The following is a 12,286-nucleotide window of genomic DNA, read 5'->3' as shown; positions in this document are numbered from 1 at the left end:
GTGGTTTACTTATTGTCCGCATACCTAATAAGATTAATTTAATAAAAAATAATATTAGTCGTATAAAAATAAGTAATCTTAAAAAAATTGAAAAGTGGAATGACAGTAAAACAAGGTTTCTTAAGGGCTGATATAGACGGCGCGCGAACTCGCATGCGATTTTAGTTACATTGCGGACTGTTGGTTACGTCCAATTCAACCAACTGATCAAAAACCGCAATGTACTCGCATGCGAGTTCTTGCGTCGCCTAAATGAGTTGTACGAGTGCGATACCTCGAATCCCTACTATTGCCGTAGGATGTAAAAATACATTACCTATGTGTTTTCATATAAAAATGTACCTACTTAGGTAATTAATTAAAAAATTTAAATCTACAGTTTTAAGTGTTTTTTTTTTGTATGAGGCAGTCGGGACAGGACGTCTAAATAACCCAACCCGCCATACAATAAAAAATAGAGGCATAGATTTTTTTTCTATAAATTAGAATACGGTACCGAGTAAAGTATGTACTTAAGCTTGTACTTAAACCTTGTATTAGTGCCTGTAGACACCTAAACGATAATTGCATGCGGTTTGCGTTACATTGGGGCATTTGATAGATCGAATACATTCGTTGCATCTAATTGGATGGGAATATCTATCTAAAATTGCATGCATCAGTTTTAGGCCCACGGACTTACGACTTGTTAAAAAGCGCTATTATAACAACATTGTTTTCAGAACAGTTAGGGTTTGCTGCCGTGACGTAATGGACGGAAACGGATGTTGCCAATATCGCCTAAACAATTCGTCAGGCATTTCGACATACCTCCAAACAATGAGGTTTGCGTTGGCGTAATATTTAGTAACATACATAGTAAGTAGGTACTATGTATTTAAAATAGAGTTCGCTTAATACGATTAAATACAGGCCCCGGCCACTTCTTTTTATACATTTTATCACGGCTATTGCGCTTTCCCGCGTGATACGCGTTTTTGACGTGGTCCCTTCAAAATCTTCATAAGTAGGCGGGATTTATGTAGGTACCTATTGTGTGTAAAACTAGAAGAAAATTCATAAATGTGGGCTAAAGCGCTTCACATGTCTTATTACTTAATTCAATTCAATATATCTTTATTTCGAAGTACAAGGAATCCATAGAGGTGTTAGCTACATACTTACCTAAATCTAGGTAAATCTATGTAGGTACTTAATTCAGAAACCTAGTGAGTGCAATAGGTACCTAAGAAATTAAATTTTATTAGCATCCTAGTTAGGATGCCAATTAGGACGACCGAATAAAGTAAGGTCTGTGAAGCGTTGAATGTTGTTGAGGGGTGCCCAGTTTAAAAATGGCTTATTTTCTTATTCTACTCTTAGCACTGCACTCAATAATAAAGGCCGCATCTGCTGATGTCCGTCAATTAATTATATTAACCCTAATTAACGTTGAAAGTTATTTGGTTCATTGCCAAGCGCGCCTACCACTTATAAATAATGGAACATAGCTACTTACTGTAGGTATAGCGAAACAACTATGCGTATGTAGGTATAGGTAGTTCCGTTAGGTAGGTTAGACATTGACAGACTGTATATCTATAGGTAGCTTTATAAGTTTATACAGCCTAAAACCTTGAAGTAGTTGCAAATTAAGGTACCTTTCGGATTCTGACTACTTACACCAACATTACTGCTTCAATATTGTAGCGTGACATTATAGTAGTAGCGGTTGACCAAAATCAGCTGCAAATGGTGTTAAAGGTATGAAAATCGGCACGATTAATCTTTAGGCCATTTGAATCAATTTGACCCGTAGCACCAAAAAATAAAAACAAACGGAAAGGAGTTATGACGTCATCTTTTTTTGTATAGAAAAATAAAAAAAATTGTTCAGAAACCTATCGTGTATGGAATTAAATGAAAGGGCGTTTTGAGCCGGTTCTAAAAATATATCACATTATTATATTTCCGTCACTTGCATTCAATTGAAATAAAAATAATTTTCAAAACATACCAAGTTTGGGCTCCTCCAGATACGAAACCGTTGAATTATTTTTTGCAAAATATACCTCAAGTAATACCCAATATCCTCATATTTAACCCCAAGAAATTAATTTCGAAAATATTTAGTTTTAGTATTATTTTTTAAATGTTTATTATTACAAATTGTAATCTATCAATCCATCAATGAAACGGCCTCCTAGCCTAGTCGATAGTGACCCTGCCTATGAAGCAAGAGGTCCCAGGTTCGAATCCTGGTAAGGGCATTTATTTGTGTGTTCATCATCATCATCACACAAATAAATGCCCATATACAAATATATACAAGCCCTGGTAAGGGCATTTATTTGTGTGATGATGATGATGAACACACAAATAAATGCCCTTACCAGGATTTGGATCTGGGACTGCCTGCTTCATAGGCAGGGTCACTATCGACTAGGCTAGGAGGCCATTTCATTGATAGATTGATAGATCACAATTTGTAATCATAAAAAAAATTAAAATAATACTAAAACTAAATATTTTCGAAATTAATTTCTTGGGGTTAGATATGAGGATATTGGGTATTACTTGAGGTATATTTTGAAAAAAATAATTCAACGGTTTCGTATCTGGAAGAGCCGAAACTTGGTATGTTTTGAAAGTTATTTTTATTTTAATTGAATGCAAGTGACGGAAATATAATAATGTGATATATTTTTAGAACCGGCTCAAAATGCCCTTTCATTTAATACCACACACGATAGGGTTCTGAACAATTTTTTTTATTTTTCCATACAAAAAAAAGATGACGTCATAACTCCTTTTCGTTTGTTTTTTTTTTTTGGTGCTACGGGTCAAATTGATTCAAATGACCTAAAGATTAATCGTGCCGATTTTCATACCTTTAACACCATTTGCAGCTGATTCCCGAATTTCAGGTTGTACCGCTATCGCTATTAGGTACGGTACGCTTGCATTGCTGCTGTAAATGTAAAAAGTCCGGGCAACAACATCGATTTTGATGTGTGCGGCAGCAATGCAGTACCTAATCCGAATGGACGGAGTTCGATTTTTCAGACTTCTCATATTTTTGTATTAACAAATAAAAGTGTCCTTTTTTTGCCTGTGAAGTTTACCAGAAAACTGTAACGAAAAACCAAGAAAACCAGAAAAATGTAACGTACAATAAAAATAATAAATGACTACTGATTACATCAAAATGAGAAGGACCTGGGGGTGCCAAAAGATGCCAATCGTTAATAGAAAACGACAATCGAAAGAAACAACGTATGGGCACAGTCACGTGTCTTTTCGAAGCATCTGTCTTCCCGACACTTTCGTCGTTCGTCGAAGTATCTTGTCATCTTGGCTAGGCATCCTGTAACCTCAAGGAGTTCAGAGGGCTTACCGCGAACCACGTTCGACGTGTTGCCTCTCTATCGCACTTGTAAATTTGTCCGTAAGGTTGACAGGGAGGCAACACTTCGAACGTGGTTCGCGGTAGGCCCTCTGAACAAAACCTAGTTCGGTATTATACTTATATGGGCTAAAGTAGTAAATCAACCAGTCAACAGTTGCATAGTAAATGTAGGCGTGAATGACTCGGTTCCTTGGAGCAGACATGACGAATGCTATATATGAATTGCCTGCGCTAAAATAAACCGTATGTGCATTTGAAAACTAGTTCGAATATGTGCTTTACCACGCGTTGACAAGGTTTTTATTCGAATGAATTTTCAGCAGTTGATCGGCGGTTAACATTCGACAGGCTAAACGTCCAGTTTGTTATGAAATTAGCTTGGCACTAATTTTTAGATTAGACATTAGGTCTATCCTATGTCACAACGTTGTGGAATGTTTATAGTTAGTACTTACCTAGGTAGATTTTAGTGTAGATTGTAACAAGCCGGAATTAGCTGTTTTTAACCCAATCCAAAAAAGGAGGTTCTTCATTCCAATTTTTTTATGGAACTGATTTACCAGTTGCTTTTCGGTGAAGGAGAATATCGTGAGGAAACCGGATTAATCCCAATAAGGCCTATTTCCCCTCTGGGTTGGACGGTCAGATGGCAGTCGCTTCGTAAAAACTGGCACCTACGTCAATTCTTGGGATTAGTCGTCAAGCGGACTCCAGGCTCCCATGAGCCGTGGCATAATGCGAGGGTAACGCGAGGAAGAAGACCTATTGACTTGTGCATTTTTTTATTTTTTAACAAAATTAGGAAGCATGTACCTGATGGCAAAGCCGAGGGAACAAAAAACTATGGCCCGCTTACTGTAACACAACACTGCGTCTTGTAACGTTCTCTCTTTGATGAGGTCCGCGGGTTTAGGGTTCTTCTTGGTTACCTGCAACAATCGGAGTTCGCAAGGTTAATTATCAACATAGAGGTACAATAATATAGAGATGACACGGGGGAGGGGCCCACCGACCGAACGAGATGCACTTATGGAAATTTTAGCAGGAGTAGCAGAGAAAGCGGTATTATTGCTTGTCCTTGTCAGTCTCACTTTTTGTTTGTTCCCCACCAAAAATTTAGTATGGTTTATGGTGGGCAACAAATAACCCGACCGAATTACGTAGATTGTTTTTGGTATGTTGTCAGGAATGTTAAAACGTGTTTTTAATATTGTCGCTTTGCGTATGTTTTGTCCCTCACGGAGACACGCGTATAGCTCATCTATGTAATATTAGGTCTATGATTATCAATGATAATCATTTATTTCAAGAGCACCCTAAACCGGCGAGCGTGTATGGGGAATGTTATGAAAGTGAAGAAAGCGAAAGAGGTATGCCAGGATCGTAGCAAGTGGAAATCTGTGGTCTCTGCCTACCCCTCCGGGAAATAGGCATGATCATAATATGTATGTAATCATTTATTTGTTTAACCTTTATTGCACAAAAGAAAAACTTACCTACAGAAGGTGGACTTAATGCTATATGGCATTCTCTACCAGTTTACCTTAAGGCAAAGCAGAGATTGTGAGCGGTGCTACTTCAACAACGACAAAAAATTACCACGAAAAAGGATTAAAGCGCCCATTCTAATTAAAACAGTATCTCCACCTTAAAGCTTATCCGGATAGTAGTTCACTATCTGGTATCCGGCCGGATATTAAAATAAGGACCGGATACCGGATAGTAACCGAATATTCTGTGCATCTCTAGTCTCGGGCGTGCCTCGAACTGGCGACTCCCTCGAAGGCGCATATGGTGAAAAAGTTCGCTGTCCTCGGGTGAAGTCTCGGTAGCTCAGTTGGCAGTGCGATGGGCTAGTGATCCAGAGTCGCGAGTTCGAGCCTCGAGACAGTGAATTTTTCCACTTTTATTTTATTTCTAAGCTTTATGGCATCGCTAGATTGCTGACTTTACTGCTTATACAACATTAATACCTCACCTTTACAAGAATACTCTTCATAATCTTCATCTCTCCCCTAATATTATTAATGTTTGCCACCAACTTCGCTGCCGTGTTCTTGAGTTTGGTGAGTATGGGCGAGTCGGGTGGCTCGAACTTTATTTGATCCTGGACTTTCTTATACTCCCGTAGAGCGTATTGCACTGTGGTTTCTAAGATGTATATCTGTTGCAGGTGGGTGCCTAGCGTTGTTAAACAGTCTAATACACTGAAAAAATGAGACAAAAATATAAATTTAAACAAGTCATTAGTAGCATACCTACTTTAAAGAGTTATTGATTATAATAGAGGTAACGTCAAACGATTGCCATTTAACACATTTGGACAGTCGGGTTCACTGTTCGTAGCGACTACGCGCTCCATACGGCAAAGACGTGGCTACACGCTACTAGCGTAACCCGTAGCACTTAGTGGCACTGAATGTGTTAAGTTGCAGTAGGTTCGGCCAACAATTTTGATGAATCGTAGCATTCGTAGCGCTTAGTTAGCTTAGTTTATAAATTATACGGAGTTGACACCTGTCACCCTGCCCATTGAGTTTAAAAACCGGGCAAGTGCGAGTCGGACTCGCGCACGAAGGGTTCCGTACCATAATGCAAAAAAAACAAAAAAAAAGCAAAAAAAAAACGGTCACCCATCCAAGTACTGACCCCTCCCGACGTTGCTTAACTTTGGTCAAAAATCACGTTTGTTGTATGGGAGCCCCATTTAAATCTTTATTTTATTCTGTTTTTAGTATTTGTTGTTATAGCGGCAACAGAAATACATCATCTGTGAAAATTTCAACTGTCTAGCTATCACGGTTCGTGAGATACAGCCTGGTGACAGACGGACGGACGGACGGACGGACGGACGGACGGACGGACGGACGGACGGACGGACGGACAGCGAAGTCTTAGTAATAGGGTCCCGTTTTAGCCTTTGGGTACGGAACCCTAAAAAGACCATAATCAACACAAAACTAGCCCCACTCTATCCTCGTAAGTCCCCGCGTACTTGTATAAGTACAAATTAAATTCGAGTTTTGAACTCTTAGGGCCTCTTGCGCCATTCCACTAGGTTAACCGGTTAAACCTTAAGTTACCATGGTTTCCAGTACCATTTGACACTGGGTTATCGGTTTAACCGGTTAACCCCGGCTAAGTGGGATGGTGCAAGAATCGCTTATAGAAATACATACCTAAAAGAAAGTTCCAAATTCAAAAGCGCAAAAAAATACTTGGGTTTTACGAGGCTATATGCCACAAAAGTAACTGATATCAGATAGTACGTATCAGGTGGTACATGTAAGCAAAATTACTCACCTATAATTCTTATGTTTCTGTGCATACAATCCTGCCACAGAATTAAGATTCCAGCCTTTAGTATGAAAATTCCTAAGGCCAACCTCCAGCCTGTGTCTCTCGAAGGGCATGGTTATTCCTAATTTCGCCATATCATCCGCTTCAAGTAATAGGAAAGTCCTTAAATCTATTCCGCTTTGTTGTATTAATGGGCCGAGCCTCTCGCAGCTCATCCCGAAGAGGAGATGACGGATCTCGCTGGCGTAATTTGGCCTGAAACAAGGGAATAAATGTATCTACAGCTTGGCAAAAAAATGAGTAGTAATTAAAAAGTGGCAACACTGTAGTGTCGTCCCGTTTTCTTATATAAATTGGTTTGAAAGGCTTTTTTGCCAAGCTGTATGACGATTAAAACATACTCCAGTGACATCTATTGAACGGAAATTGAGTTATTTAAATAAGAGGTCTAAGTGCCAAACAAAATGGAGCGTACTGAGAAATGTTACATAATAACTCTACGTCCGTTTAGTAGATGGCGCTGCGGAATCCGGGCCCAAAAATCAGAGGTCTAAAGGTGCCCAATGATTAACAGTCCGCCGGACGGTATCGGCCACGGCGACTTGTTGCGTTATCTGCAGTAACGCTATCGTATCGTATCGAGTCTTCTTATTTTTATCGTCCACAATGTAAATTGTAAAATAAACGGGTGGGTCAACTATTGTTGTTATTACTACTATACTGCAAAACGTAATAATTCAAGACCAAAAAAAGTAAGAAATGTTGCCACTTTTTTACTAGCGCGTCTTGTATTTATGTACAAATAAGTAAATAAAAGTACTTTATTAAATAGTAGGAGTAAAATTACTATGGAATAAATTATCTTAGTGTGATTATTTATCAAAAGGAATTTACTATTTTACAAACAAATTATTGCAATGGCGACATTGTCGTACTTTTTTTGGTCTTGAATTACGTTTTGCAGTATAAGAGGGGGTAGACTACCAAAAAATGCATTTATTGTGATTTTAAATGCTATAGTGGCCTAGGAGAAAGTGACTATGGAAGTGACAAATAAATAATTGATTCACCCAAATTATGTTAAAATATTAAATAAAAAAATAAACCCAAAATAAATTCATCACAGAGTTTCTATGGCCACTTTTTGTCTCCATCATCAGATCAGCTCGATGGTACCACTCAATATTGCATTGTAATCCGACTTACATATGAATAGAAATTTGCTAAATCGGGAATTGGGTCAAATTCAGCTTCCAAGATTTGACCCACACTAACTAACATCTAACAAGGTAAGTTAAATAAAAGCTTGTAAAAATAGCCTGCATGCATAACTTACTTGAAACCTTTCTCTACACCAGGATAGAAATCACGCCAAGAACTAATATCATTCACAACATTAACACCAACGTCAGTTTTCTCATCAGTCTTGAAGTGTGGGTTTAGAACATCTATTATTTGTTGGTGGTCGTGTGAATATGCTATGTCTAAGGGGGTGCGGCTATTTTTGTCTACCTCTCTTAGTCTCGCACCATGGGATATAAGTAGTTTGAGGATTTCTGGCTGGTTGTGGTGAACTGCCCAGAATAGTGCCTGGAAACAAGAATGGTTTGAACTACGGCTACATACATGCGTGGACTATGAAAAACTTTAGTTGAAAATGCTATTTTTAATTTGAACCTTATTCTGCAACTAATTGGGGACGAATTTCGTTAAATATATTAAGAACGGGTCACTCACGTATTTTAAGTCGAAAACGCTCGACATGTTTCACTCCGTACCGTCCGTTCTTAATATATTTAATATGTCTGTGTCTCACGGAAGTTTTGTTATTAAAACGAATTTCGTTTGTTTTAAACAGCAATAAAATAAAAGAAATGCTACTTTATTTGGTTTAAAAGGTTCAAATCAGATTGCAACGAATATGCACATTCTAATGTACAGTCTAGTCTCAGGTCAGGAGGATAATATAAGGAGAATGAGGATGGCTCAAATTCGCTATTTTCATTTTTAGCATTGATGTTGGCGGTACATCGTAAAATCGGGCAGATCGAGATATTCCTAGGCATGTCATGAAACGCCGCCATTGTTTTGAGGCCGCGCGCGTCATTTGACATCTTTGGCGGTCAAACATTGGGTGTACCCAATAGTAGTCATGACATGTATGCCATGGTCATGACCAGAGCTCAGACAGGGTGAGCTATTTACCTTTTACATAGTTTGATACATATTACGTCATATTATAAGGCAAATTGCTCACCCTATCTGAGCTCTGGTCATGACAACTTATTTCAAGATTTGTAATGATGTTAAGCCTTTTTATTCTGAACTTCTCTTTAGGTGTGAGTGCTAGACATGTTCTGTTTATTATGTCTCGAAGCTCAGTTTGCTCTTGTTTGGCTTAGGATTGCTAGGCATAGGCTTGGCATAAGATTTGTAATATTCATGTTTATTTATTATGTAGATACTTACGGTCCAACCCTGTTGATCTCGCATCTCTATATTAACTTGGTAATCTATCAATTTTTGGACCATCTCCAGCCGGCCACTACTGATCGCCCTCATGAGCGGGGTCTGACCATACTTGTCGCCAATATTCAACAGGCAACCTTTTCCCACTAGACTAGCAAATATGTTGAGGATCGCCTCATTGCTGGCGCTTGAGTTTGAACATGCCAACATCACCGGAGTTACAGAATCTGTAAAATTATAATACATATTTTCATAGTGGTTGGATGTTTTAGTATTTTCGGTATTATAATGTGGATTCGCATCCTATGTTCCTATGTGATTACTGCCTTATGGACTTGAGAGGAAGCTGGTTTTTAGACCGTATATATAAACCAAACCATGAAATATGAGCAGACTAAAAATTTATTTTTGAACATTTCCAGAAGTATTAAGAGAAGCTTTAGTTCATTCTAAGAATGTCATGGATATTTTATAAACACTTGATAGTACCTTAAATGTTATTTAATTTGAATGCATTTAAGGTTAATATTAAACAGTAACAGTACACATCCTTAACAGTCAGATTCAGATGTTTTATTGATAAAAGGCAATCATTTTACATTATAAATAAATCAAAGTAATAAGTCAAAGAGTTAAGCAGCATTTTAAGGCCTATTTTATGATTAGTTGTACCTTGCAGCACAAGCAGAAATATCTTTTGTTAGAAAGGGAATACTGCTTGTTTTACAAGGTATAACATTTGTGCAATTGGCCAAGAATTGACATAGGCAGCACTAGTTTTACTCGTATGGAAGCAACTGCCATCTGACCTTCCAACCTAGAGTGGAAACTAAACCCTATTGGAAGTCCGATTTCCACACGATATTTTCCTATGGTTTATTGATAGTATTGGATGAAATTGGTACTATAAAAAAAACCGCTCTCCTCATAAAAATATAAAGATTGAATAAAAAATATTACAAATATATAAATATAAATCATAGTTACCGGAGTGTAAATTGGGGTCGGCCCCTTGTCGCAACAGGTACTCCACAATTTTGTCCTGCGCATGGAAGCAGGCATGCATCAACGGAGTCCATCCACTGTCTAGTCTGAAGTTTGCATTATTTTTCAACTCTGAAATATTATGAGATAAACTTATAGCAAAAATTGTTAATGTAGTTTAAAATTATATGGAATAAGTAAACCTATATAAGTATTCTGTCAGGATATTTATTCTTATAGAAATATAAAAGAAAAATTTTAAATTTCAAATTGGCCTGGGTCTTAAAAGTTAGTCTTATATTAAGTAAACCTATTTGACACATTATTATAAAGAAAAGTGGTTTAGATGATGAGAATTCAGTATAAGGCTGTGCTGGCTGTGATTCTACAGCAGGGGCCTCCAAACCCCGGCCTAAATCGGCCAAAGGGTCCGGCCCGCAGGAGCCAGGCTCCACAGCGGTTCAGCCTGCCTGTTTCCAGCTGGGACTCCCTGCACCAATGCGCATGTAACTGCTGGAGTAGCAGACGTCTATAGGCTAAAGTGACTGCTTAACATCAGGCGGGCTGTATGCTTATTTGCCATCACATGGTATTAAAAAAGTTAAGGTTTAAAAAACAGAAACAAATGACAAAAAATAATATTGGCCTTTTCAAGTTTTCAAATATTCATTTACAGTACATACGGTCCTATTTTCCCACACTAGTGCGTAAAAGAGCACTTTTCGTGCGATGTCAAAAGTTTAAAGAGCCATATATGTAGTGTGAAATGTTGTATGATACATGTGCGAATAGGTAATTCGCACCTTGTGTCGATTTAAAACACTCCCTTCAGTCGTGTTTTAATTTATCGCCACTCATTTTGAATTTCCTCTTTTTTGCACTTGTATCGTAAATAACTATTTTCAAACTGTGAAATAAGATGCATTTCTATGCTACTTCTAGTAAGTTATGTTCTTGATACTGGTTATGTGAGTGTCAAAGTCGTGGTGGCTAGTGGCAGTGCCAAAAGCCACACAGGTTGCAATCATTAAGTATTTTAAGTGACTCCTATTTTTACAAAAAAAAAGCTCATAATGCTAGATCCAAAACAGGTGGTAATTAAACATTCAGCATTCTGCTCATCTTACCATTAGACAAGATTGTTTTGACATCGTCCAGATTACCATTGATAATGGCCTCTTGTAAGATATTTTCGGTCCTTCTCCTATCATTCTGCTGGTGGACTGGATTATATCTTCTAGCCTAAAACAAGTAACAATTTTTATTTTATTGTGACACACCTTTATTGCTGATTGTACTTCTTTTCACTTGCATGTCTGTCAAGATCTTTCTAATGAGCCTAAATCAATATGTTTCTGCTTTTTCCTTCTGTGAGTTAAAGAAGTACTCCAAATTTCAACTGAATCAGATACCAGGATCTTGTTTACAATTGAGTTACAAGATTTGAAGCACACACACACACACACATATAGTATAAGCAGTGAAGCTAAATCAAAGTGTGTAAAAACATGCGTTTGCTATGAACAGTTACTAAACAGTTTTATATCTCAGATGCTAAAATGGATTTTTTTGTGATTATATTTAGTGACTTTTGGAGATCACTAGACAGTGTCTGAAAACAGTTTATATTGAACATTTAAGCAACAAACTCACCGGTTTTTCGAAACCATAATCATCGCTATCCGAATCTGAGTCGGAGAGTCCCGCGGGCCGGAACCTAGACATCCTGCCACGAATAAAAATTTATTATAACCACGGCAGTAATATAGTCATTCTAACGCTTAATCAGAAATTTCACATTACCTGAATATATTAGCCGATTACCATCTTTCTTTCAAAAGCTTAGCTGTAACCATTCGCTTTGCCGAATTTAGTATTCTAGTTGACAGTGACAGTTGACTTTGACAAACAAAAACAATTTGACATAAGGATGCGTTCCTAAAAGCAAGTATAAGTGCGTTCGAATTTTGTGCAACGATTTTCGCAAGCACCAAAGAATATAATACTCACTAGGAGAAGAACGATAACTCCATACAAAAAAATGTCCCCTTCAAAAGTTCGTTTATACTACTAGCGCTCTGGTAGGATACCATTGTAATTAGAATTGACAACCCGTTTAGCCTAGCGGGTATTGGCAGTAATCCA

The 12,286-nt window shown here is 37.8% G+C and overlaps 1 protein-coding gene across 2 annotated transcripts; it reads right to left on the bottom strand.

Moving 5' to 3' along the window:
- Positions 1-4,153: 4,153 nt before the first annotated feature.
- LOC134666471 (ankyrin repeat, SAM and basic leucine zipper domain-containing protein 1) lies at positions 4,154-11,986 on the bottom strand. Of its 2 annotated transcripts, XM_063523645.1 has the most exons (9): positions 11,945-11,986; positions 11,795-11,867; positions 11,269-11,383; positions 10,145-10,273; positions 9,158-9,384; positions 8,025-8,278; positions 6,692-6,943; positions 5,367-5,595; positions 4,154-4,317 (listed from the first exon to the last, which is right to left on the bottom strand). In XM_063523645.1, exons 2-9 carry the CDS (start codon positions 11,864-11,866, stop codon positions 4,171-4,173), a joined length of 1,425 nt encoding a protein of 474 aa, XP_063379715.1. In that variant the 5' UTR covers position 11,867; positions 11,945-11,986; the 3' UTR covers positions 4,154-4,170. The 2 variants fall into 2 exon arrangements, with proteins under 2 accessions (XP_063379715.1, XP_063379714.1); XM_063523644.1 differs by lacking the exon at positions 11,945-11,986 and having other exon boundaries at positions 11,269-11,378; positions 11,787-11,867.
- Positions 11,987-12,286: the final 300 nt, after the last annotated feature.

The sequence above is a fragment of the Cydia fagiglandana genome, chromosome 8 (assembly GCF_963556715.1).
Source record: "Cydia fagiglandana chromosome 8, ilCydFagi1.1, whole genome shotgun sequence".
Classification (NCBI taxonomy): Eukaryota; Metazoa; Arthropoda; class Insecta; order Lepidoptera; family Tortricidae; genus Cydia; species Cydia fagiglandana.
This window is presented reverse-complemented; position numbering and strand designations above follow the sequence as displayed.